The sequence below is a fragment of the Rhea americana genome, unplaced genomic scaffold (assembly GCF_003343005.1).
Source record: "Rhea americana isolate MKP2758 unplaced genomic scaffold, rheAme1 scaffold_217, whole genome shotgun sequence".
Taxonomy (NCBI): domain Eukaryota; kingdom Metazoa; phylum Chordata; class Aves; order Rheiformes; family Rheidae; genus Rhea; species Rhea americana.
Window position 1 is genome coordinate 1,142,279 of NW_028186317.1, and position 26,551 is coordinate 1,168,829.

At 41.0% G+C, this 26,551-nt stretch overlaps 2 protein-coding genes across 2 annotated transcripts in view; one reads left to right on the forward strand and one right to left on the reverse strand.

The window, feature by feature from the left end:
- Positions 1-1,151: 1,151 nt before the first annotated feature.
- Positions 1,152-16,688, reverse strand: MICOS10 (mitochondrial contact site and cristae organizing system subunit 10). The gene is made up of 4 exons (XM_085305220.1): positions 16,581-16,688; positions 5,076-5,123; positions 4,335-4,444; positions 1,152-1,399 (listed from the first exon to the last, which is right to left on the reverse strand). The coding sequence occupies exons 1-4, from the start codon at positions 16,645-16,647 to the stop codon at positions 1,391-1,393; spliced, it is 234 nt and encodes a 77-aa protein (XP_085161346.1). The 5' UTR covers positions 16,648-16,688; the 3' UTR covers positions 1,152-1,390.
- An 8,932-nt stretch (positions 16,689-25,620) lies between these two features.
- Positions 25,621-26,551, forward strand: part of CAPZB (capping actin protein of muscle Z-line subunit beta) — a 58,990-nt gene continuing 58,059 nt past the window's right edge. The window contains exon 1 of the mRNA XM_085305218.1: positions 25,621-25,672. The gene's annotated coding sequence lies outside the window, so the exon portion shown is untranslated. The remainder of the gene's footprint in view (positions 25,673-26,551) is intronic.

Here is a 26,551-nt window from a genome sequence, read left to right on the forward strand (position 1 = left end):
TCTGGGCACAGCTCAACATGTCTCTTCAGGGTGCAGGATCCATGCACAAAGGGAGGTGCTGGTGCAGGACTCCTGGAGTACCCAGACCAAATCCCAGTCCCATTGCTCAATAAGATAAGGAGTTTCTCAAGCTCTCTAAACTCAAAAGACTGCCCCTCAGTCCACCCCCTTCCTTTTCTGGCATAGTTTAAAAAACAAACATTGTGCAACTTGCTTTCCCTTGTCTCCCCTTTCTGGAGAGGAATTTGTTGTCATTCTTCCATCTGCTTGTGCTCACCATGGAGCAGCACAGGCTTTAAATAAGGGAAAGCTCACTATCAACATACAGCCATCTCTTTCTGTCTTATCAGATCTGTATTTGCAGCTTGTGCTACCCGGACAATATGCAGCAAGCATCTTAACTGGAAGGAAGAAGAGAAGCMCTTAAGAGCCATCTCAAGAGTTACAAAAATGCACTGAATCAAGAAGTGGTGAAGGAGACCTCTCAAGTCAGGAGAGGAGCGGTAGGCTACATGCCAACAAATCATTACAAGGACTGGGGTAAACGTAAAGTACAAGAGAGTATTTGGATCCATGACTTGCCAAGGCAATAAATAGCTTTAAATACTTGTGACCCATTCCCAGACACTGAAATCTAAGCGTTCTCCCACAGAAGAGGGATGAAAAAACAATCAACCTAAAATGTAGGCTCCGAGCCAGATGACCTGTGCATCTGTTTAATTAGCCCACTGTACCAGGAGAGTTTCAAACTTTGTTCACTCCATGACTCAAAGCTTCGAGAGACATCAGCTAGCCGAGTTAGTCACGCAGCTCGGATTTGCCCTTTTCTATTATGCCTCTTTGGAGAGGACAAAATTCCAGTTCTAAAGGGCAACTGAACAAACAGGACATAGGAGTATTTATATTCCTCTCCAAACACCGGCACCAGCAGCAGGGGTCTAGCGGGTGATTTATGAGGTGGGAATGCTTCTTTGAACTGTGTATTTGATGGGGGTTGCTTTTCAAGAGTGGAGAGGAACATTCGACGGCTGTCTTTTCTGAAGAACTTTCACAGTGGCTTTACCCAGGTGGTCACAGTTGCTAGGTATTCAAAATGAAGTCCTCTCCTTGCATTCTCTCGCTCTCACTCACATACAAAGTCAACACACCAGAAAAGGCCATTTTTGCTTTATTTATTTCCCAGAAGAGCTCTTCCTTGCACTTTCCAGACACAAGATACAAAACAAGGAACAAAACTTTGTTTCATGTACAGAAACAGTTTGTTGGAGTATAAAGAGTTACTGGTGATCGTTATTGAAGAATGTTGGCTTATTCCAGGGGCACTTCAGTATTCCTGAGGAATAATCATTGATTTCTCCTTCCTTCCCACTGGGATAGTCTTAGCCATTAGTCACTGTTCCTGTAAAGCAAGAAGGCTTACATTATTAAAAAGCCATTTGGGTTCCATACATGGAAGGCACCGTACGATGTAAAGCAAGCCACTAAGCCTCCTAATATTTCCAGAAGATAGGCTAACATTTTCATCCTCAGTTAGATTGAGGAGTTGAGCATGAAGAAGTTAAGCAGTTAATTTTCATAAAGGAAACATGTCATGTTTTCATGCACATAAGCCTCCACTCTGATAAACTGGGTACTTCAAAAGCCCCCCAAATTATTGTGCTTTCAAGTTAACTACTCATAATCTGTACTATTAGATAGAAACCACTTCCACAAAGGGCAGAAGGAAAGGCTCCATTTGATGAACTTCTCTTCATATTGTTGCAAAACAATACAATCCACATTGCTACAAGAGTACAGGTTTTTTTTGGTGATAAATAATACAGGCTAAATAGCTGGAAAGTGATACTTCGCATTTTGTGAGGCAACCTAGGCAACTTGATTTTCAGCCATATGATTTTAAGCCTAGGAATTACTGCTGGATGCAAATTTTAACTTCAGGTGAAGTCACAGAGAAACCCATTTGATCGTAGGACTTAGCCCTTAGAATCTTATGACTACTGATTTGAGTTTTACTGCATTTTAAATGGTCGCTTGCTCTAGATGAACGGAATCTTCTACAGGTGTCATCAATTTAATAATCGAGAGACTGGGCAGTGTGATGACAGTTACAACCAGAATGGGTGCAAAGCTGCTTTGTAATCTCCTGCTTATTTGGCAACATGAGGGTCCTCTGTCCTGTCTTATTCTCACTCAGGATTCAGAATCAAAAACTTGATTCTGAAGAATCAAGACTCCAGAATGGATAAAGCCTTGACCAACCTCATCTGACTTCACAGTGGATTGTGGTTTGAGGTTGGACTAGATGACTTCCTAAAGTCCCTTTCAATCTCAGTTATCCTAGGAGCATATGAACTTGACAGGTTCAGAAAACTAGAAATAACTTCCGTTCAAGTCATCCATGTTCTATTTCTCTCTCTCTCTCTTAAATAAAGCTGATCTGTCTTGCAGACTTCTTTTGACAAGTTTGTATTTGAACAAAAAAATCCAGCTTTGTAAAGGAAGTCCTAAAGAGTTTTGTTAGAACGGTATTTGCTAGGAAAAAAACAGATGAGTGATAATGCAACAATATTTTCCAATGCTCCTAACCACCAGAAATGAAATAATTTTGCTGTAATAACCCTGGAGCCATTATCCATGACACTACATTTTGGAGAGAATTAATGACATTAACCATTAGATGGCTTCATCTGCCTCTTCCCTCTCTCAGCATGTTCAGCCTCTTTGTGCCAGAGAAAGCTAGCGGAGACAGTGTGCTGGAAACTATTTGTCTAGTCTTGTGCCATGCAGGCAGCTGTGCTTCTTCTGGGAAGTGTCCTTTCAATTACCTCATGCATCGAAGGACCACCCTTGCTTCAGAGCACRGATTAGACCTTAATCCAAATAAAACCCCCTACCAGGCTGACCCGCGGGTCGACTTACTGTTGCCCAGCATCCCTAGTAAAAAGCATCTTTCAGTGAACGCTGTTTTCTCAGAACATGTGAACAAGGCATTTCCACTCACAGAAAATCATAGACATTTCACTTCAGTTTCTTTTTGAGGACCTAAGCTGGAAGAATACCCTCAGAATGAAGCAGAAAACTAATGCGTTTTTCAAGTTAACAGATCTGTCCAGAGGAATCGTGCACGGATGTCTGGCTCCAGAGCATCACTGGGATGTAGCTCGGAATGCTCTATCAGCTGGACATAAGGCCCAGTTACTCTGTACTGCTATCCAAAGGACTTTATTTTGGATTTTATTTTGGAGAAGTAGTTCAAGAGTCTTGAGATTGTTTGCAGTTCTTTAGTCAACTGGAGAGACTCTTCTCAAACAGGTATGTCTGGTAAGGTTGCAGAGGGCTGGTAAAAGCCAGTCTGCCAATAAATCTAAGGAGGACCAGACTTAACTTTCACCTCTAGATGCATCTGGAAAAAAACTAAAAATATTTTCAAGACACTTTTATTAAGCCAAAAAGATAYACACGATCGATTTTTTTGTTTTGTTTTGTTTTTTTACTTGCCATGAAATGCTTCTGGCAGAACATCTTACCTGAGTACTTTCTAAAGTAACAAATTAACTGTAAATACATCCTGGCGGACGTCTCTCCAAATTGAGAGACATGTTCGGAGAGGCATCACTGAAATGCTTTTAGCAGTACATGGYTTCACAGGTTCAAAACACCCGATTTTTCTACATGCCACAACAATAAATTAGCACAAGAATAGTCCCAACTTCTACTTATGAAGAAATAGAGAATATTAATTGAATTCRTTTGCAGACTTAGTGCACTCCAAGTCGCTATAGGTAGTTTGTAAGCATCTGGATGGTTCCTTCTAATCAATCTATTTTTAAATATTTTATTTCAGCATTGGTGATGGTAACACTCAGTAGTCATTTGAATTATCCTCTTCAATACTTTTAAGAGTGTACAACTTCTTCAGACTATTACATKACTATCCAGACAAAAAAGCCACAAAACTTAAGAATGATGAGTTTTCATGTTGCAAAAAGATTAAAGCCTTGCTTCTACAGGCAGATCCACTGAAACACATGCCTGAAATGACTTAAAATTTCTTCCTAGCTCATCCCTTTCCAAGGCTGAAGACAGAACGTTACTCTTATTTTTTCAGCTTTTCTAATATGTATTGTATTAGACGTGTTTACGAGTTTTGGGAAAAGCTACCTGCAGGATCCGCTAATCCTATGCACCAGATATTCAAAATACCATAAGAGTAGGGGAACACAAGTTTCTTCTAACAGGTACTTTTTGGGAAAGGGACAGGAATACCGATTTAAACGGTGTCTAGATATACCATTTAATGCTAATAATTAGTAGTAACTAGTACCGGTACTTACTTTTACAAATTTGCCATGGAGAAGATATGGAGACTGAAAGTCATGCTGACAATTGGAATAAGCCATTCCTAACCCCATCCCTGACCCAAAAGCAATAGGCCATGTCTTTCCTGTGGGGAAGGTAAGCAGAGGGGAAAAAAAACAAAATTAAAAAAAAGGTCTTGAATTCCTGTTTCAGTGACAGTCTTGTCAAACAAACGCCTAGAAGGAATAAATGACTATGAAGATGCACATTAGGCATTCAAATTCTACGAGTCCTAGAATCTATCAAAAAAACAACAAAAAACACTTCAGAAAAATAACAAGAGTAATAAGATATTGTATTTAGAATTAGAGGGTGAACTCTGAACTCAAGATATAACTGAAAATTACTTTGTTAACAATGTATAATTAAAAAAAAAAAAAGAAGAAGAACTGAGATTAGCTTTAAGACCCTAGCAAGACTGGCATAAGATTATGTCTAGACACCTGGCTCTAGTAATTTGGTTCAGGGTTTTCTGTAATTCCAAAACTTGAGTTGAGCACAGCAGGAATTCAGACAGATGCCACATCTAACAACCTTATTACACCGCAGCTAGAAGTTTAGATAACTGTATTTCAGCTGAAATGAGCAATAATGAAGGAGCTGGTACAACACGCCAATTAAGTTTTACATGCCTCAAAGATTTCTTGGTTTTAAAGTGCACCTACACAGACATAAGTTAGGAAACCAGGCAGTCAAGGTTAGTACAATATACTTACTTTTGAAGAAGATGACTGAGAAAACGATTCCTAATCCAAATCCAGCACCTGTAAGAAGAAACGCAGCAAGTGAGGACTAAGATAATGCATAGCAATGGAAAATACTTCAGTTCTTTTCATTAATCCTTTGTTCTGGCTCAGAAATACCAAAATAGACAGTATTTCAGCACACCAAAATAAACAAACAAAYAAATAAGTACTCTTAAAAAATAAAAATATTCTTGAAAAAATAATTCTTATTTTCTTAAATGTATTTAGGTAGCTAATTCAGATGTGAATCCTTATCCATTCAATAACATTATAATTGGAAAGATTTGGGAAACAAACTAAATCCTCATCCCAGGGAAAGTTACTGAATTTCTGTCACYATCTACAATGTGGAAGCAAGATTTATTTGGCTCATTGTCACTGAATGAGAAACACTTAAATTAATTATTGGGTCCTTGAGCTTTAGATTTTGCAGATGAATATCTTATTTAGTTTATCTCGCTGCTTTAACTACTTCAACGTGTGTCCGGAGGGCAGCGAAACTTTGATGCTTTGTGTTACTCTATACCTTGCAAAGGAAAGCTCCAGGCTGCTTATCTTTCACATCCACAACATTCATTATAGAGCGTATTTAAACACATTAGGAATGAATGACTTTTCACATCCTTATACTGTWTAGACATAATTGCAGCAGTTCAGAAATTTATCCAGCACCATTAAAGAACTTAGTTGGCATATTTAAAAATAATTTCTGCTTTCCTTGGAAGGTGTGCTTATGATTTCTTGTAAGAAGTCAGGCAAGTCTGCAAAATTCTTCCCAAAACCCAATAAATAACATTGAAAAATTTGAGTCCAGGGGATAAATTCTACCTTTAGTTATATCCATTAATGACAACAGTTAGAAAGGCCATATGTATGCTCCCTAAAAACATTAGTTTCAGGTTTATTTTGCAACATAAGTAAATAAAATAAAATAAAAAAMMCCTCTTATTTTAATGCATAAAATCTAACTGACATAACTGAGTTTTATTAATTAAAAAACTTCTTTTTAAAGTAGTCCTAAAAGCATGCAATCCTTTTTTAAGCTCCTGTTGAACGCATTACTAAGTGGTTCAAGTCCAGAACAATGCCAAAGAACCCTATACCCTCTTGGCATACAGCGGTAATCTTTTTTCCGTTTCCTTTTGCTCTTTAAACCTTTTCCCTTGCAAAAAGTACACTAACGGTTGCTCCTGTTGAAGCACAGATCACTGAAACAATACTCACTGTACTGCCTAGTAAGTTAGGCATCTTATGCTTTTCACTGATTAAAAAAAAAAACACTCTCGAATATTGGAACAGAGATGACTGCCTAAACAAAACCCCTGATATTTACCCTCCAGTTGACTTCACTATCTGTATTTACTGAGAAATGGAAAGCAAAGTTGCTCTGAAAACTTTTTGTGTTATTACATATTTTCACTTGATCCAATTGTGATAAAGGTAACTGCTTTACCAGGTCATTACAGTTTTAGAGCAGGCTTACAAAACATGCAGTTGCAGGGAAGAACTTTGACCGCCTGCCAAGTGGTCCTGACAACTCCCCCAGACATCCCAGAAACTGAGCATTTCGCAGAAGGTCAGGTTTTCACTCTAATCATTCGCACAGCTAAGRAAAGTCTCGGTTCTTCAGATGTCCGGTCAGAGCTTCAGGCTTCTTCTGTACTTCAGATAGTGAGAGATAAAATACTTGGAGAATTTTTTATTTATTTAATTTTATAAACAGTTAACTCTACTCATCCTGCACCACTGCCCAGCATTTACGGTCAGAGTGGAAGAGCCATCACGGATTAGTAAGAGCAGTAGTTCATCCATACTAACATCTCCACTCCCCCTCCCCCAGAAGGGCCTTCCTTCTGTACCTTTGCTATAATGCAGCTGGTGTTGGCTCGAGCCAAATATTTATGCTATTAAGGATAATTACTATCTTCAAGAATTCATCCAACAGACAACTGTTTGGCCCTCCGACCTGGCTCCCTCTGACAGTCTTCTACAATATGTAGTTACGCCGCCTTTTTGGTTTGGGCTGTTGTACTTTAGGTCCAAATATGACTTTTGGAGGCAATTACTTTCAGTTCAGACAGCCCTAGGCGTTGTTTGAACTGTCCGGCTGAGGCGGCCCGTCATGCAGGGAGCGATACTGTTCTGCGCTTCCTTTCCAAGGAAAGATTCCCTCTGCCAATCCAAACAGTTTAGCTAATCAATGAGAAATGATTTACAGGATGACAAACTGTGCATCATCCAGATGCAGAGCCCAAGCAATTGCTAATGTCGCCACATTTTCCATGTTACCAGTCAAACCCACAAGCCCGCTTACCAGTGTGGTTGCAGACTGGTTACATTTGTCTTTAAAAAAAGGTTGTGCTAAGAAAGTCACTACAGTTAATATAGTAGCTATCTTGCTATCTACATCTATTAAGCATTATTTTGTATTCTCTACCCTCCTTCAGATGCACTCTCAATTACACCCCCATCTGCAAGGGCACCACACAGATGCCATCAGTGCCATTTCCTGTTGGCCATCAGGGATGCTGCAGAATACACCTGGGGTGAAAAATATATTATTTCTGCCAACTGCAAATCAATACAAGGCCTAAAACAAAATCTAGGTCTTCCTCCACACTAATGCCCAGCACCGTTTTTAAGCATGATCTCGCATGACAGACGTTTTAAGACAGAAGGATATGTTTTCTCTAAGTTTTTTCCTACCACATTCATTTAAGCAGAACAATCACTACAGGTGACCATGGAACTATAGTTACTGCGGTGCCTACAAACAAGATTCTGAAGAAGTGAAAGCCTGGTTCCAGAAAAAGGATTTTTATTTTTAATTGCTTCTCACAAAAAAAAAAAAAAAAAAAAAAACACACACACACAGTGTCAGTTTTAGAGGCCATCACCCCACCCTACTCCAACCGAGAGAGGAATACGGCGGTAGATTAGCTTAGAAAGAAGATGGTAACAGATCTGGGGCCTTGCTCTAGGTTAACGAAAAGCTACAGGGAAACAAAAGCGGAAATCCAACAGCTAATTTTTTTTGAYTGTTTGTTTTCTATACAAGAAGGCAACTTGAAAAACAAAGCCTTCTTCACTTCCTTGATCCCRAAGTCAGGTTCTTTCCACTTCCCACTGAAGAATGGGCTAGAAATTATGCTGAGAAACGTTGCTTATCAAAACACTCCTTTCAACAAGAAAGGTTCACATCTCCCCTCTTGTGCAAGCCAGTGCATAGACATTTGCTCTTTTCCAATTGGCTTGAACGGTCAGTATTGGTTTTAACTTAAAACCAGAAGCTTTAGCTGCATTTAATTTCTTACCCTGCCTGGTTAAGAAGCTATTTCTGTGGACAGTTTGTCACTCATCTGCATTCCACCAGGAAGTATTTGAGGTTGTGCGGTCATTTCCTGCGTCTCCAAGACCAAGGGGGAGCTAAAGCATCTTTTCTTGGAAACAAAGTAATGCATTTCACTTTAATTCTATATAGAGTTACACAAGAGATAAACAATGGCAGAGCTGCTGATGAGTTTTACAGGTTTAAGTTCTCATGCTCAATTTCCTTTAAAAGAGGCAACATGTTGCTTCAAAGAGCCTCCCACCTGACCAAGGGACACTCAGTCTGCAGCTGTTTCCACTAAAGATCAGCACCTCTAGGCCAGGCTTTAACTTCATAACAATAAAACATGAAAGGTTTATCTTACAATAAAAACAAACGAACATGGAAAAGCTAAGGGCTTGATCCATGCTGGGCACGGTCTCCCTCCCTTTCTTGCATGACAGACTCTTTGGAGGAAAAGGCCACAGGAAAGAGTGCAACACATTTTTCACCTTCTCTGACAGTTTAAAATGTTTAACTAGAAAACCAGGCTCTTCCACCCTACCTCTATCAATTCAGCTTAAAACTCATTTACAGTCATTGTCAACATGGGACAGGATGGTTCTGTGGACACGTTACTCCYGTTCCCCCATAAGCATTCCTGGCCGCTTATGTACCAAGAGAACCAGGAGGAATTGGCATTAGGCAGAGAGCCTAGTCTAAGAAACTTTTTCTTTCTACTTTTCTGGCTCATACCTCTTCCAAGAAAAATGTCRTGGTACCTCAAATCAATCTAACACACAGACAAGTACGCGCCATATACCCAACAGGACATCATAAAAGCATCTCACGGAGAAACATAAATCTTTAAGATGGACTCCTGCCCCAGAAGGACATCTGGGAAAAGCTTTTTCTATAAACATAATCAACAGTCCATACAACCGAGATACTATGCAGTTCTTTCCTAGGCTATCCTAGCTACAGGCTGAAGCAGCTATCAAGACAGCCACACCTCGATATACATGTCTTTGGYAGTTTGAAGCTTAACATAGAAGGATTAAACTCTGCTCATTGGCATTTGGCAGAGGTGTTGCCGTTACGGTGGCATTCGGAAGCTTTCCGATTACTTAAGAATCTTCTTTTTGTCATCAGRTAAGTCTCTTCTCCCATTCCTTATRCCCAAATACAAACCACACARCTTCAGCCTCCTTGMCTTCATGTTCTGTTGYTTTACATTCAAATAAAATAAATTATTAAAACAAAATCATGTAGCAGCTCCTGGAAGATGGCKTATTAGTTCTAAGAAAGTGGCAACTACTCTGTATGGACTAGACTCTCTGAAACAGGATTTCAGCAATCTAGTCCTTAACTAGTTAGGACAGAGAAGATTTCCTCTCAGCTAAAAAGACAATTTCCATTAGCAGCAAAACAAATCCTGCAATAGTTTCAGTAACTTAACTTGACTTTTGGGACAGTGAAAGCCATAGCCTTAAGGTTTAACASCAGTTCTCATCCACAGGCCTGACAAACTGGAGGTCTCACGTGAGCATCTGCTCAGTACAGCACTAGAATTTGCTTGATGTAAAGAAGCATTAAAAAAAAATGAAGATCTTAGAAACAAATAAAACACTCAGATCTAACTCTCAAACTATCCATTTTCTGTTGTTGAAGAGTGTTTCTCTCCTCTCCCCCCCCAAAAAAAAAGAAAAATCCATGACAAGATACATAGATAAATATTGTGCAAAAATGGGGAAGAGTCTTTTTCTTATAAGAGAACCTTCACAGAATAGCACCTCGCATCAGTTAGAAATCTGAGACCATGCAATCACTTATTTACTGAGAGAACTAATTTTAAACAGCCTCTTAGCTATGCCTTTTGTGCCAGAAATCAGACTTTCTTCAAATACCAACTTTGAAGCTTTCTTTCTCATCTCCCCTGTTGCGTGGATTGTTTACACAGCAGAAAGAAAGATGAGGAAGGATATTGGAAGAAAGCGCAGTGAAACTATATACTAAGTAATCTAGGAAGAAACATGAAAAAAAGTCTGTTTGTTTTGTTCTTGCATTTGACTGCAGCAACACGGAATACTTGGAATGACAAAATAAGAGTATCCAAATTCCAGAACAATGTAAAAATCTCGATATGTTTTCAGGGGGCACTTTTGCCCCCAAGCACTCCTGCTGTTCAACCGCTATCCAAAGACTAACCTTAGATAAACATCAGGACTTTCACACATGGACACACAGCAGCTGGAAGTATCAGTGTTAGCCACGACCTCCTAAGCAATCACAGTGATAAGAGTCTTGTAGTCCGGCCAGAAACAGTTCATATCCAGAGTGCCCAACGGGTTGGTGAGACAACAGGGCACATCAAGTTTTTCAACAAAAATGAGAGCTGCACTCGCATTAGATGCACATATATACCTGACCAGCAAGATACTCATAATATGGACAATACAATTCTGACAGAAAACTCTGTCTTGTCTTACTGTAATAAAATGATGCCGCTAGCGACAACAATAACATTGAAAAAAAATAAAAGTTTTGCTGGAGTGAACACATTCACACTTAGGGCTTTTGCAAGTCTAGCTGTGAGGGTTGGCAATCAGGCTTTTCCTTCCCCATCCAATATAGGTTGACCATTACTGACGTCTACTGGCCCAGCTAAGAAACAGGGACAATTAGAACAAGAATCATAGAATCAGTAAGGTTGGAAGGGACCTCTGGAGATCATCTAGTCCAACCTCCCTGCTCAAGCAGGGTCACCTAGAGCATGTTAGACAGGGTTGTATCCAGGCGGGCCTTGAATATCTCCAGACAAGGAGACTCCACAAYCTCTCTGGGCAACCCATTCCAGTGCTCTGTCACTCTCACAGCGAAGAAATTCCCCCTCACGTTCAGGCGGAACTTCCTGTGGTTCAGTTTTTGCCTGTTGCCTCTTGTCCTGTCACATGGGAGAACTGAAAAGAGTTTGTCTCTGTCCCCCTGACACCCTCTCTTCAGGTACTTGTACACACTGATAAGATCCCCTCTCAGTCTTCTCTTCCCCAGGCTGAAGAGGYCCAGCTCTCGCAGCCGTTCCTCATAGGGCAGGTGCTCCAGCCCTTTGATCATCTTCRYACCCCTAYGCTAGACTCCCTCCAGTAGCTCCATGTCTCTCTTGTCCTGGGGAGCCCAGTCACAGTTTTTCTGTCAGGCTGTCTTGCCCAGCAGAAGTCCACAACAGTCTGGAAGAAGGGACCAGCAGGACTTCCCCACTTTCACTCACAACCTGGCTAGTTAGTTGATCTAGTTGCTTTAGGGAGGACAACTTGGTCAGATGGTCTGTCAAACAGCTCAGAGAGCCGCTCGCTCTCTTTTCAAGTCCTTCCTGGAACAGTAGAGATGCTTTTGAGGAGACGAGCTCTGAAATCTGAAGCAAAGGCCTCCTTTAGGAAGGACACCAGGAAACAGTGCAGTTAGGGCAATAGAGAGCTAGATTCATGAAGGGGACCCCTCTGCAAGAAAAGACTTTTTGTCTTTTTTCCAAAAGGAGATAACAGTCACTTAATACTTAGGTGGGCAATGAATTCAGAGTTCTGCTAACAATGTAATTAAATATTGCYGCTAGACTTTTGACTAAAAGCCTATTCTTCAAGGAGTGCTTGTCCAGCTCTTCAAAATGAGACATCTTTCTGTTGGCTGCATTGCCTCCCACACAGTCCAAGTGAGCCATAAGCAGTTAGTATTTATATTAATTTGTCTGCTACAAGATATGACTAGTAGAATTGGACCCTCTCCTGTATGATAGGGGAAAATAGGATTACCACTGAAGTCCAAATAACAGTGCAGCTGTGTGCTTGCATAATATTCATGTTCTCCAATATTAAAAACAAAATTCCAAATAAAGTAAGTCTCTTGTCCTTGTAGCTTAATTAGCCACATTATGATAGGCAGGTAAAATAAATAAATAAATAAAACCAAACCAGTTTAGAACAGGAATCTCAGCATTTTTATATATTAAGAAAACATTTAATCCAGTTTTCAGAAAGTGTAATCAGGTTTTATCATTATATAGACTGACTTTATCCTATTGATAACCATGTAAAGCATTATTTAAAAATACTGTAATTGAAATCCATACAATGAATCTTTCTGAAAAAGTCCATCTGTGGAATGACACAAACAATACATGTTCACCCTTGCCATTAAAAAAACAGCTATTCAAGCAGACAAGAGAATGCAGCCAGAATAAATCACACTAAAACTKTAGTAGAATTTAAAATGTTTTTTCTTCTCTTAAATAAAGTTCCTATTAAAAGGGAATCAGGAGAGTTTCATTTTCAGATGTCAAAACAGGATTAAAGGAAAACGAACATTGCTACAGTCRGTTACTTAGAAGCTTCCAAGCTGAATTTTGGACAGACACAGACATGCATGAAAACATCTGCATCTCCTGCAAATAACCAACTTCAACCTGGGAACTTAACATACAAACGGAGACGCAAACAGCTTTCCCAGGACTACCTGTTAGTAGCAGAAAAATTATAGCATTTAAGTCATTTAAAAATACAACGGTTTCAATACAAAACACACACTCAATCTTTACTGCCTTACTGTTCCCTGGGAGCAGCATATAAGAATCATTTGTCCAAAATTATGTGCTCTCAGAGGAAAGCAAGCGTCAGTCTTTCAGAAGTTATCTGCCTTCCGAAGTACAAATCTGAGGCCCARGGTTGAAAGCCAGTGGGATGGAAGATGACCACAATACTATTTACTTCCATTTCTTTTCTCCACAGAACTCTACTTCCTTGATATATATATATTTTTTAATAACAGTATTGGTTGGGATAGCCGGAGAGGACATAGGAACGTAAAGCTTTGCACTTCGAGAAGAAATCCACTGCAGCTGGATTCTCTTTTCCTACRCATGAAAGGAGTAAACTTTCTGATGCATAAGAAAATTAAACTTTACATTCTAYTCTCCTAATACTAATTATATTGGTGATTGCACAGGTGAACAGCCTTGAAAATTGTGCACAGCTGGAGTCAGCATGATCTAGATTGCTCATCACAGAAACAGACTGGTCAGCCAAGAAAGCACAAATCAATCAACTATGCACAAAACCTTCCTACTGTGTGGTTACAACTAGGTTTAGAAAGGGAAGGGGAAGAAAAAAAATAATTTGATCTACCTAGACACATTCTCATCATTAACAAAACAAATAAATAAACTATGTCAGCCCTAATAAGGGTGGGTTAGCACCTAAACTGCATTTAACTATGTTTCGAAGTCTTGTGCAGGCTTTACAGTATCATTTGCTCTTTTAAATGAAATACTATCTTATCAGATTTGACTGTGTTCTGTTTTGAAGTAGCAGGGGGGAAAACAAAAGAGTTTAGTATGAAGTTACAGGATGTGCACACGGAATGAGCAAGAAGTCAAAAACATAATATTGCACTTACAGATGTACCTTAAAACATATGTATTTTGGACATTTTGGTGGCAATCCTTCCAAGAACTTGATTTCCAACCAAAACAATACAGCATAATTACAAGCTATATAACCAATTACAAATAAAACGGCTTAAAAAAAATCCTGTAGGCTACACAGCCCCTGCTATCATTTTAAAACGTACTATTGCTATTAGAGGTATGCCAATAGCTGCTATGTCCTCTTCTCACTCTCTTCTCTTCCCCATGCCCCCTCATCTCTCAAATAAATTTATAGGAGCTACCTGTGTCTACAATTCTGACAGACACCAGGAAACCATCTTGCACACAAGGCTTCAGAAATTCAGTGCCTTCTTTACTTACAATATCTGAAATGGGAAAACACAAGGCTATTCACAATGTTTCTCTTCCCCAGCCATTGGCTGGAATTACGTATCTTGCGATCGTGCTCAGGAAGGATGTAAAGGAACGTGCAGGAAGGAAACTACGGCTACCCAAAGGAAAAGTCTGACAAAGAGCTACTAAGGATTTGGTTAACTTTTATATCCCACAAAAAAAGGCAATAGAGAGAAAGATAATGGAGAAAATTATTTACGTGAGATTTCTAAGACAACAATGTCCTTGTTTATCAGACACTCGAGCAAAAATTACAGTAACATTATGAAAACAGTCAGCACAACCACTTAAGTTTTTGAAGCCCTTGCAAAGAAAACAACCATTTCCACTGAGACAGTCTGAGAAAGTTTGTGTCAGCACTTGTTGAACAGTCCCCATTGCTAAGCCACCAGCTCATTTCACATGTAAAGGCCACCATCATCTTCAGTCACTAATTGCTGGAGCAGAAGCAACTCCTGGACTCTTACAACTTTCAAAGTTCACACTCAAGCCATTTGTTGTTAATATTATGAAATAGGTTGTAACCACAGAGGCTTCAGTTACTGGATCAATTACTAGATGAAAGGACACAACACAGAAAAATGCTATCACAGAAAAGAGAAATATGTGTCTGAGRACATCACGCTAGGTCTAGTGCTACAGTTCCCAAATTAAGAACTGCAGCCCATGTGCCCTTTTCACGTGACCTACTGAAGACCTTCAATTTTACTGAGATCTCTGCTCAACACCTCTAGTCATCGTTGAGCTAACACTGGGAATTCTTGGTCTAGAGTTTTAGTGCAGAAAATATAATCACACTTTCATCCATCCATCACCACTGCAGGATGGAAGGGAACACCAAATGAAAAAGAATAGCCTRCTGGAATGACATGCTGCATCATAAAGAAGTCTCTATCCATTTCTTTCAACCTCCCAGAGAGGTTTTCCACATACAGCATTCCTACATGCTACACAGCTGCAGCACRGAAGAAATTTTAGTTTATAATTTGGCATACTTAATTTTTTATGATAAAACAAGCAATGCTACAGAAACATAAACATATCTGGACATGTTTGTCAGACAAACCTGAATAGAATTTCATAAGACAAAACACTGCTCCGGAGCACTTGACACTTTTCAAAGGCCTGYTATAAACAATGGAAGTTTCAGTTTACTCAAAACAATTAAACATCTTTTCTAATGGAAAAGTATTAAGCAACCAAAACACAGAGTGCCTCATCGGCTTGGAAAAGCATTAGGCAATAAAAACACAGAATCCCTCACCAGTTTTCAAGCATAAGACCACTAGAGAAAAAAGAAARGTCACATTTTTGAGATATTATTTATGTTTTAGAAAAAAAAAACTCCAGCACCAACACAGAACCCACACCCTTCACGTCTGATATCTCACTTCTTGTTTCATACATTGTATTTAAAGATCTGCGTTGGGCAGACTCATTCCTTAAAGCTGCAACCTCCCTCTAGTTAGTCTGACAGCCAGTCACTGGAAGAGCACAGAACCACACGTGCATASTTACAATCACCTTATCAGCTTTAATAAAACGTTATAAGGGGAGGTACTGATCGTACAGACACGTGCATGTTTCTAACTTTAAGGATAAAGAAATTTGGGGAAAGCAAAACAAAAACAAACTTGTATTCGTACTTAAATAAAACACACAACGGCCTGCAGGGTTGGGACATCAGAGGGGAAGCATTTCAATGTCAAACGGCGGCACATGCCAAGGCGCTGAGCGTATCACGCCGTGCATATCTCTGAACAAGTGCAGTCCACACGGCGTGATGCCGCCCGCTCGGCGCAAGGGAGATTTATCAAACCGAGCCGCCACCTGCCTGGCGGCACTGAGGGAACCTCACGGAGGCCGCCGGGGCTAGGGGACAGCGGAGCCTGCCCCGGTGCCCTCAGGGACCTTCAGTAGGGATTAACCAGAGATGAAAAACAAGCTTCGGCTCCGTGGTAACGGTAAGGCCGGTATGGGGGGGGAGGGGGCGCCAGGGGCGGCCCCATCGTGTGGGTGTGTGTGTGTGGGGGGGGGTGCTGCGGCCAAGGTCACCTTGCCAGGCCCGGGGCGGCGCGGCTGCTTCCCGGGCGACGAGGGGACACAGGGCAGCTGGGCTGCGAGAGGCCGCCACCACCGCCGGCGGGTCCCCTCCGCCACCGCCGGTCGGGGCCGGGCCCTGAGGCGAGGCCCGGGGGGTTGGGGGACTCTGGGCCTCAGTGTGGCCCTTCGCCGCCGGGCCCGGCCGAGCGCCGGGAGCCTGGCGGGTGGCGCCTCCACCGCCCCGAGGCGCCTGGCCCGCGGCCTCCCCGCGCCCCCGCCGCGCCGGCCTTACCCAGCTTGACGGCGGCGTCCGCCAGGCACCGGTCCCACTTCCTGCCCAGCTCGCTCTCCGACGCCATCTTCGCCGTCCCCTCCCACCTCAAGCCCGCGCACCGCTCTCGCGAGACCCGCCGGCGCGGGGCGGGCGGGCGGCCGAGCACCAAGTCTCGCGAGACTTCCTTCCCGCCCTCCCCGTAACGGTCGGCGTGCCCGTCGCCGTTGTCAAGGTTACTGCGGGCGAGGGCGTGATGGCCGCCGCCTCGGCTGGGCCCTCAGGCCCCGGGGGAGGGGGGCGATGCCGGGCCCCCATCTCCTTGTAAGGCCGCGTAGAGTCTCACAGAGCACCCACACAAGTCTTGTATCCCACAGGCTACACAAGCGTGTGGGGCCAGCCCCGAGGACCTCTATTTAAGAGCGGCCTAGGCCTGAAGTCAAGAGGGGAGGTGGGTGGTGGCAGGGGAAGGTTGATTTTTGGGGGGGCTGGCTGGCTATGTGTGGTGTTGGGTTGCCCATGTTAGAGAAAGGAGCCAGGGAAAGGGTGTGAGCAACTCAAAGAGGTATTTTTGCAGGCCTTGAGGTGTGCGCTGGTGTTGCGGAAACGCGAATGTAAGCACAAATAGCTTTAAGCAAGCTGTAAGGAACTTTATACTCCCGAGTGATGTGTAGGCTTCTTCAAAGCTTTCTCCAGAAGCCTTGTGAAAACTACAGAGTATGTTTCCGATGACATCTCTATTCGTGCTTGGTAGGACAGTTTTTAACAGTAACTATTCTTTTACAATTTTTTTCCAGTTTTCTGTATCAAATGTAAAGGATGAAGTGCTATTGCTTTATAAAACTGAACCTCCTAAAGTAAGATCAAGTCAACAAATGGAAATCAAACAGAACTCTCTGAAGTTTTCCAGAAGTTCTCTGAATTCACTTGTTATTGTTTGCACTCTGATCTGTCCTAATGGCATGACTAGGTTTGATCCGGAGCAGTGATCTAAGACTTTCATACTTGGTGTAGCTTAACTCCTTCACAAATTACTAAATGATCACAGTTGGCTGTGGCTTTTAATTAATTTGCAAAATCTAAATGCATTTTTTCCCTTTTCTGGAAGGCAAACAAGTAGTTGCAGGTTCAAAAGTTTTGCATGAAGGAGGCCACTGTCCCTCTGTAAAGGGAATCTCTGGCTCTCTTGCTCTCCCTGCAACTCACTCAAAGTAGTTTGCGTTACTGTATTGTCAGTATGAAAACTAGTGACATGCATCAAGTTACTTGGAAAAATATCAATGGAGTGACACAGTTTTTTACTTTAACCAGATTAAAAAAAAACATTTTCAGAAACAACAGGTTCAGTGGTACGTCCTAATGTGCCAGCTCCTCCCTGCACTTCCCAGCATTCTCAGTCCTGGAAAATACCAGGAGAGAAAAGATAGTCGAGATACTCCAGATACTTCCCCTCTCCCTCAGTTAAAATTACAGAAATCAGTATTTTAAAATAATGCAGAAATATAATCTTCCCCTTGGCAAAAACAAATACTTGGTGCTGGCTGATGCGTAGTCTCACTTCACACTTACTCATTTTCAGACTTGCAAGTTCACTGGAAAGCTCTGTTGGTTCAGGGATGAAGGAAGAGGTGGCGAGCAGCCGGACTGCAAGTAAGGTGCTTTATAAAGGGTCACGTTGCTCTATAATGGCTCTCAGTGTATTTGACAGCCTTGCATCAGGAACCTGGTGCACTAAACCCCTTCTAAGGAGATGGAATAGTTCAGTGTAATTGTTTTGAACATCCAGTTTCCTTCTGAGAATTCTGTCTGCTTCTGTTAAATCCTGGAGGAACTGAATGATCAGAGGGGGACTCTGGAAAATGTTATCCATTAACTAACTAGAGTCCATTCTCTGAACCCCTTTTCCTTTCCCTCCTCAGCCCCTGGGCAAAATTAAGGTAGGAGGGAATGTGTCCACAGACAGGCTTTTTCCTCCATTGCTATAGTTACTTGGCAATGAGACCCTTCAATGTAATGTTTAATATTTATTATTGTGTGACTCCAAGGTGACATTTAGAACATGCTGTTTTGAAAAACCTTTTTTTTTTTGCATTTCATGGCCCCACATGTGCTGTCCCAGAGTTCTTTCCCTCCCTGTTTCCCTCACATTCTCTCTTATTTCTTTCCTGTCTTTTTGTTAGTGTGATAATTATATGGAAAAAAAAAAGAAAAATAAAAGGCTGATGGTTGAAAGAAGCCAGACAGTTTCAAAAATTCCTGATTTGTATCTAATGGAAGTTAAATTCTCATAGGGTCAGAACCTGTAACAGCAATTTGCTTAATTAGATACCTAACTTTAATTATATATTAAGCTAGTAGGTCTACTCACACGCTAAAAGTTAGGCATTTGCTTAAACACATTGTTGATTAGTAGTTCAACAGATGCTCGTCAAACAAGCAAATGGGCAGAACTGGAAATCTAAGATGGAAAGGCACTGCTGCTGTTCTGCAAAACTGTAGTTTCCCAGGTGCCTTGTACAAGGGGCCAAGCACAGGGCTTGGAGAAGGCAGAGTCTGTGTATGCACTCGGAAGTGCTCTCCATCTCTGCAAAATACTTGCTTTTGCAGACCCCTCCAGCCCTCGAGATTACTTCTGTAACAGGTGAGGAGCTTCTCACTGCAGCTACTTATTTGAAGGGTTGTAAACCCACTTCTCAGCCACCTGCCAGGATTTCAGGACCCTTTTTAACATATCAAACTGCTTCTTTTCTTTTAATCATTTACTCTAGCTTCTACTTTTTGCTGCCCTCCTCCCCTGCCCTGTAGTTTCTGTTCTGAAACTTCAAGCAAATTTCTTTTAAATCTTGATTCTTCCCAAGGATGAAGGTATAGTTTCTTACTCTGGTGCCCAGCACTAGGCACATTTTTCTAAGACCCTTATAGCATCTCTCCTGTATGTTCCCCACTAGATGCTAATCTGCTCTGGATCTCCTCTTTTCTGAAGAATACACGTGTAGTTTCTCTCATATTTTTTCAGTATCATGAATCCCCTCCTACACACTCCCCCCCCCCCCCCCCCCCCCCCCCCCCCCCGCCAAGAGCAGCAGTAATCTGTATAGGAGGGAGCAGTGTAGGAGTTACCTGCTTGAAACGGTTGATAAAGCCTGAGTAAGTGGGCCCCCAGTTTGCTGTGTCTGTACTCCCAAAACAGCTCTTTCATGTTATGGAGAGAATCAGACCTGGGCAGGAAACTTGCACTCTGTCACTATGCTGTTTTTATTTTTATTTTTTTCCTCATCTCCTTTCCACACCTAATCAGCATTAGTAGGCAGTTACCCATATTTACTTTTCTTTACCAGCCTTACGCTAGCCAAGCAACAACAACTAAAAGTCTAAATCCTAAGTCAGAAGAAAAAGAACCCCCTCCTCAGCAGGACTTTGCTCTAAAATGGGAAAAGTGCCAGAGACTCCATTAAGTCTAGTTTGCTATTATTGATTTTATGTGGAAGACAGTCAGATACTGTGGGGATGAACAATAGTCTGAAGGCTTAGATAGAGTTGCATTAAGAAAGTAAGCTTGTAATACAGAGTAAAATATCATTCAGTCTTCTCATAGTGATCACATTCACGTTAATAAGCAAGTCCATTTTGTGTCTGCGCTAATGTATTTTCATGACAATTTTGCAAAGCTGATGTAATGTGATACTGAATAGCATGATACTGCTGCTACAGTTGCCAGGTATAGCTGATGGAAGTGGAGCTTTGAAAAATGGAACAAGATGTGTCACAGCTCGTTCTGCTAATTCTGTTTTAAGCTGCTTTTGTCATGAACATGAAGTTTGCCCCCAAAATCTCTGCAGAGGAAAGCACTTACATGGAAAGACTGATCTGAGCCTTTTGCTAAATAATTTTGGCCATCTCTAGTACAGACTAAGCGCTGCTACGACGCGTCCCATCTTTATTTGATCTGTACTATTTTGTGATCCACTTCTTATTTTCCTAGTAGAAATGAGAAAAGAACTAATGCACTGTATTGACAGAGGCTTTTTAATGAATAGGTCTGCAAGCGAGTGCTATTTATCAGCTCTTTAAGTACATTTTTCCATTAGTCCATGTCACTGACTAATTCTATACAGATTCTAACTAGTGAACCATAACTATTGTATTAAGGAATCCAGCCCTTGCAATTCTTTTGGCTGGTATATTAGTAAGCTTCAAATGAAGTGCAACGTGCAAGGAAAAAGTAAGGGAATGGAAAATTTTGTTTCTTTCTGGTGCAATCAGTTTCTCCTTGATTCTTTTTTAATGACAGCCTGCAGACATCATTACTACAGCTAATGACCAAGTTTGACAAATGTTCTCAATACTCACTTTGCTCAGGCTAAATACATTTGTGGAAGCTCTTGTCTATAAAGCTTTCTGTGCTTAAAGAAGAGAACATTAGACAAGCAGTCCAAAGCACGGAAGTAAAGTTTTTACTGAGGGAGGATTTCAGGTATTTCTCGGTCACATTTGCCCATTTTGTACTACACGTCTTGCGAAACACAATTGTAGAATAGCTTATTGGACATGTGAAGACAGAGTGTGGCTGCAAACAACGCCGAGGCATGTCTCGACATAAACAATGTTCTCAAGATGTGGACTGGCACTTCTGGGCAGAAATAAAGCAGTAGTGCATGAGGATGTTACCTAACGCACGAAAAAAAGAATTTTCTTATGTTCAAGGTATTGASTAGATTGCGCATGTGACTTTCTAACATGATCCTGCTTAAGCCCATCTCTGCACACCTCAGTTTCAGTTGAGTGATTAAGTCTCAGTTTCTCAATCTGTAAAAGAGGGGTATGAAATATGATCTTATCCCATTTATTTAGGCAAAATACATTATAAAAATAAAGCAAAAGCTCAACCTTGGATAAGCCCAGTGCCTCTAGCTGTACGGATGTGCAAGTGATGTGTAACTTCTAACTTTCCTGTCGTCACTGTGAAAAACCTGCCCTGGTGGTAAAGTCTTATTTTTGGCAAGTGTATGGACTGCTAGGTTGACTGTCTTTTCCATTAATCAAATACGCTTTTAAGACAGACAGCACATCTGCTTAGGTGTTGATGAAGTGAAAAGTGTTGTTCTGGAGTCTGTTTTTAACATTCTTCGCATAGGAGGGAAAATGCCTCTAACAAAATACTAAAATACTATTTTATTAAATACAGCATTTTGATTTACTCATCAGTTACTGTAGTGATTGGGAAAACTCTTAAAACCTTTACATTACAAGAGCACCCTTAGCAAAGCTGCCTTGCAACTGGAGGAAAACTTTGATATTGTTTGTGTGCTATTTTGTCAGTGTGTATAATGATCTCCATAGTGAGAAATACCTGTGGTTTAAATAGGGAATTCCAAACCATCGAGTGGTGTTGTAGGTACCTTTTACCTATATTAGTTTCCAAGAAACGCTCATTTTTCAGCCTCAAATCAAATGATGCTGCTGGTTTACTGACCCTGAGTAATAAAACCCAAGGAACTAAACTTTACCATTGCTGGAAGCAGAGACTCTTTCAGCAATGAACTCAATTTAGGAGAACCCTCAATAATGGTTTATGGGTTTCTTTCAAGTGCCACGAGTTTGACATAGAAGAAAATGKGCAATATGACCTAAAAATCCCAAGCTGTCTTTTTCTTCAAACAGAAAAATTAATATTCAGTAAAGCCTGGCATGTTTTCTGTAGGACCTTATTTCTAAGTACATAGCTTCTCACAAGTMTCTTAGGTCCTTGTGGAATTCTGGAATAAACAAAACAGCATTTCATCATGCATGCAACTCATTCAGGGGATGAAATAAAAAGCATATCATGTCAGACCGCAAATGCTTTATGAAGTTCTGGCTTAATGTGAAAAATACTCTGTAATGCTAATAAAAAGTATTTATTCTTTTGCTTCCTGAACATAATCAAATATACAGGGAAAGCATATGTATTTTATAGTTGCTGATTGCAAGATCAAAAGCACCGTTATTAATTGCACATGAATCTGGTGTTGTAGGGCCATTAAGCCGTCAAYTGATATCATTGTTTGCTTCCTTTGTTTATAGACCTTCATTTTACAGATGCATAATGCCTGACACTAAGCCCTTTGAGCACACTCTTTTCTCTTTATGTGGATGATCCCGTGTCATGATATGCGGGGAAACGCCTGTAAGCTGACTAGATCCAATGAAGTGCTTGAAACCGCTCTGGAAGTGGTGGTGCAGGTCCCCTACCTCTCTTCGGCTCTCTAGAGCCTGGGAATGCCAACACCTAACGAGCCTCCTGCGGAGTGCCCTGAGGCGCTGATCACAGGATGTTTTTGTTTTCCTCTCTTAGCAATCTGCACCAGTACCGACTGTACTGCAATCTGTATAGCACTGTATTGCGGTGGATGCTCTTAACTCCAGAAAACATAGAGAATAGAAATAAGTCTCATCCCTAGATTTAAAAATGCTGTATGAAATACAGCTGCATATAGGGAAACTCAGATCTCCGGGCTTTGAACCTGCTGCTGAGCTGTAGACTTGTGAGGTAACTTGGCTTTGCGATCTGCTCCAGCAATTTTAGTGTTAGGATCTTCTTTTGCCTTTGAAACCTGCTTGGGGTTTTTACAACCCTGCAAAATGGATGGAAGTTATTACCGGTCTTATCGAAAGGCTGTTTCTGCTCGTTTGTGTAATAACTGTTCCAAAACGCAGAGCTACGCAGAGGCTGGGCCTCTTCTCGAGCCACTCTCCAGGCTCAAAGCTCCTGTTGCTAATAATGTTTTCCAGTCTTCTCTCGTTTCCTATCCTGCCTTACGGTTGCTGTATAGATGGCCTCTTCAGCTGCCTTTGTAACGCGTCTTCTGCGGCTATATTGAAACCTTATTTTTATGGCTAAATTTCTTCCTTTTCTTGCTTTCTGCAGTTATCACTCACTGTCACAGCATCAAATCAGAATCAGACTTTTCCTTGAGCAGAGATTTTTCAGTAYYTGTTTYTTCCACCTGTCTTGTGGTTTTCACARTTGTTTGGCTGTTAAAATAGGAACAGATAAACTTATTTCTCTTTCTGTTGTTAAAGTGAACAAACATATGAACAAAACCTAGCAAAGTGGCCCTAACCCTCAAGTAATCCCAACTGAATTTACTTACGTGAAGAAAAAGCCTGCTGTAAGCAGAGGAAATAATACTACTGCTGTCCTTATGCCAATCAAGTGTCTTTTACCTGTGCTTCTTAAAATCAATGTGCCAGTTACGTTGCTGTTACTGCTAAAGTGATTATTTTCCTTAAGTAGATTAAATAAAAAAAGAATACAGCATCATATACAAGGGTCATCCTACTTAGCCCTGAGCTAACACCACCTCTGGAGAGGAACATAACTAACAACGCACTTAATAACACTATCTTGCAGCACTCGTGGATTTATTGCATGTCTGCCACATACAGACTTGAACTGGTGTTTTTTTAGCTGTCAACTCCTCCAAAATCTCAGGAGAAGGTAGGGWGGCTACAACTGTAGTTAGAGGTGCAGAACCTTCTGCCTGCTCAGCTACAGTCTGCACTGCAAATTGCAGCCTACAAGGAAGAGTCTGGTCCTACATCTCAGTAAACAATCAACAAAAATTCCCTTAAGCATGTCCTGCTATAAACAAGCAAAGCAAGCAGCTGGTCCTCATTTGAAAAGATGTTCCATCAGTTTCAAAAGGAATCTGCAGATCTTCTTAATGCAAATATTTTTGGGAAAACAAAAAGCAGCTGTTTATTCTTCTTTATACCTATTAGCAGGAAAACAAACTCCAGAGTGCTTGTATTTCTTCCACTAAGAAAAACATCCCCTTGGCCTCAACATTAATTTGGATCTTAAATTGTTTAAACTACTCCAGGCTGCATGATTCTTGCTCTATTTCTTCAGTAAGAAGCTAGAAACAGTTGTTGTTCCTAAATACAAGAACTGCTAAACTAAAAGCACAGTGATCATTGCATGCCTTACATGAGTTTTGTGACAAAAATCATGAAGTTTAGATCATTCATTTTCAAGTTGATCAGTTCTATCCTCCCGGGTCTTGCCCCAAGGAAAAATTCACATAAGATGTGTGGAGCCCTCTGTAGTGAATAATTTGTTAGTGTAATGAACAGACTTGCTTTTTTTAATTACTGCTCCTAGATGCCTCTGAGGGAACATAAGGACTGAAGGATCTGCATACTGTAYAAGAGAAGCCTCTTCAGATTACTGCACATTTTAAATTGGCCTCAAAGAGGCTAGKCTGACTGGAGTTGGTGAAGAATCGTATTCAAAGATCTAGAACAGGAAATGCCTTTTGAGGTCACGTGGCCTATCTGCTAGACATGGTAAGGTTGTTTCCCATTTTATGGTGTATTTGATAATGGCTTACTCATGAATTTGTGTCCTATTGTTTTTCCTGTGAAGTGATGCAGCTCCTGATTTTCTTGAGAGATTATTTCACTGATTACTATCCTCTACTTGCTAGATTCGTTTTGTTTCTGCACTGAAAAGAGCAGCAGTTTAAAAAATGCCAACAAAGGCATGGGAGAAATGCAAAAGTGGGCAAAGGTGAACTTAAAGTAGTGAGAGCAGATTGTCAGAGTAATCAAAATATATCTAAGTTTTGATTTTATAATTTGCATGAACAGTGACAGCCATTATGTGTGCATGTGAGTCATGTTAATTTACCTATGTAACAGCTGTGCCCTTAAACTACACAGCTCATCCTGGCTGTCYTAACTGCGCACACATATCTGAACAGTTAACTCCTCTGGAAATTTAACTTGTTGCTTGCAAAACAACAAAGCTGTTTTGTCCTGAATATGTGTTAAGCAAAATAAGCATTGTTAGAGTTGTTATTTCTTGGAAGCTCTGGTCTGGGATCTAATACTTAAAACTTTAGAGTTGAGCCACTAACAACCATGATAATACATTAATGCAAAATCAGAACTTGGCCTTGGTCAGCCCCTGCCAGAAGGATGTAAAACTAAGTATCACATCCAAGGAAAAAATGAAAGGGGCCTCTTAAGAATACATAACTTCTATTAAAATTTCAGTGCAGCAATTATACACACTGTGAAGAGTTTCACACCCTCTCCAGGAGGATTACAGGAGAGCAGGAAGCAGGGTGAGTCCCCTTGTCGGCATTTCCAGTTTCCATAGCACAAGTAAATGGAACAACAAAAGAGGGCTTAGTTTGCAGGGCCCAAGTCTGCACCGCAGAAGCCGGAAGGCACCAGTTCTTGGGATCCTGGCACTCCCGCTCTGGTGAAACCCAGGCCAAATAATTGTTCCAAAGAAGCTAGAGGAAAATGTTGTCATGTAATAAATCAGATCTTCTCCTGGGGTAACTAGTTCAGTTGCATTTAACTTTACATGTCCAAAATAATTCAGAAGTGCAGGGTCTGGAATCAAGGTCAGTTTTATYTGAGATGGGTAAAAGTGAATCAATAGATTAAGAAAAAAAATGCTTTCCTTTTGGGATAGTCTGCAAAAAAAAAAAAATTATATATACACCCAGATTTGCTGATTTTGGATATCCGCATCACAGCTGCTTAAGCCCTGAAGTCATCGAAATATGTAAGCCTGTGCTTAACTTGAAGCAGGTACTTACATGCTTTGCTGAATCAAAGACTAAGCTGCCAAAGGAGGCTGAACATTTGCCTTTGCAGTTAATTAACCTTGTCCTTAAGTAGCCAGAGGCTGATTATTTTTTCCTCACAACTCACACTCGCGAGCCAAACAATTAAGAGATGAGTCTCTTCTAGGCAGCCTAAGCAAGGATGCTTATCAGCGCTACCTCTGCAAGGGCCAGCTGTCAGCTGCCCGTTGACTYGAGGAAACGTTCAGGCTGGCTAATCGTGGGCCTCGTGCTCACTTTTTTCAGTTAATCTTAGGAAAGAAAGGTAAAATGAAAAAGGAGGAAAAAGTAGAACAGAAATAAAGGGGAAAAGGGGAGGAGGGAAATGGGGGAAAAGGATAGGGTGGAAAATAAGGGAAAAAGGAC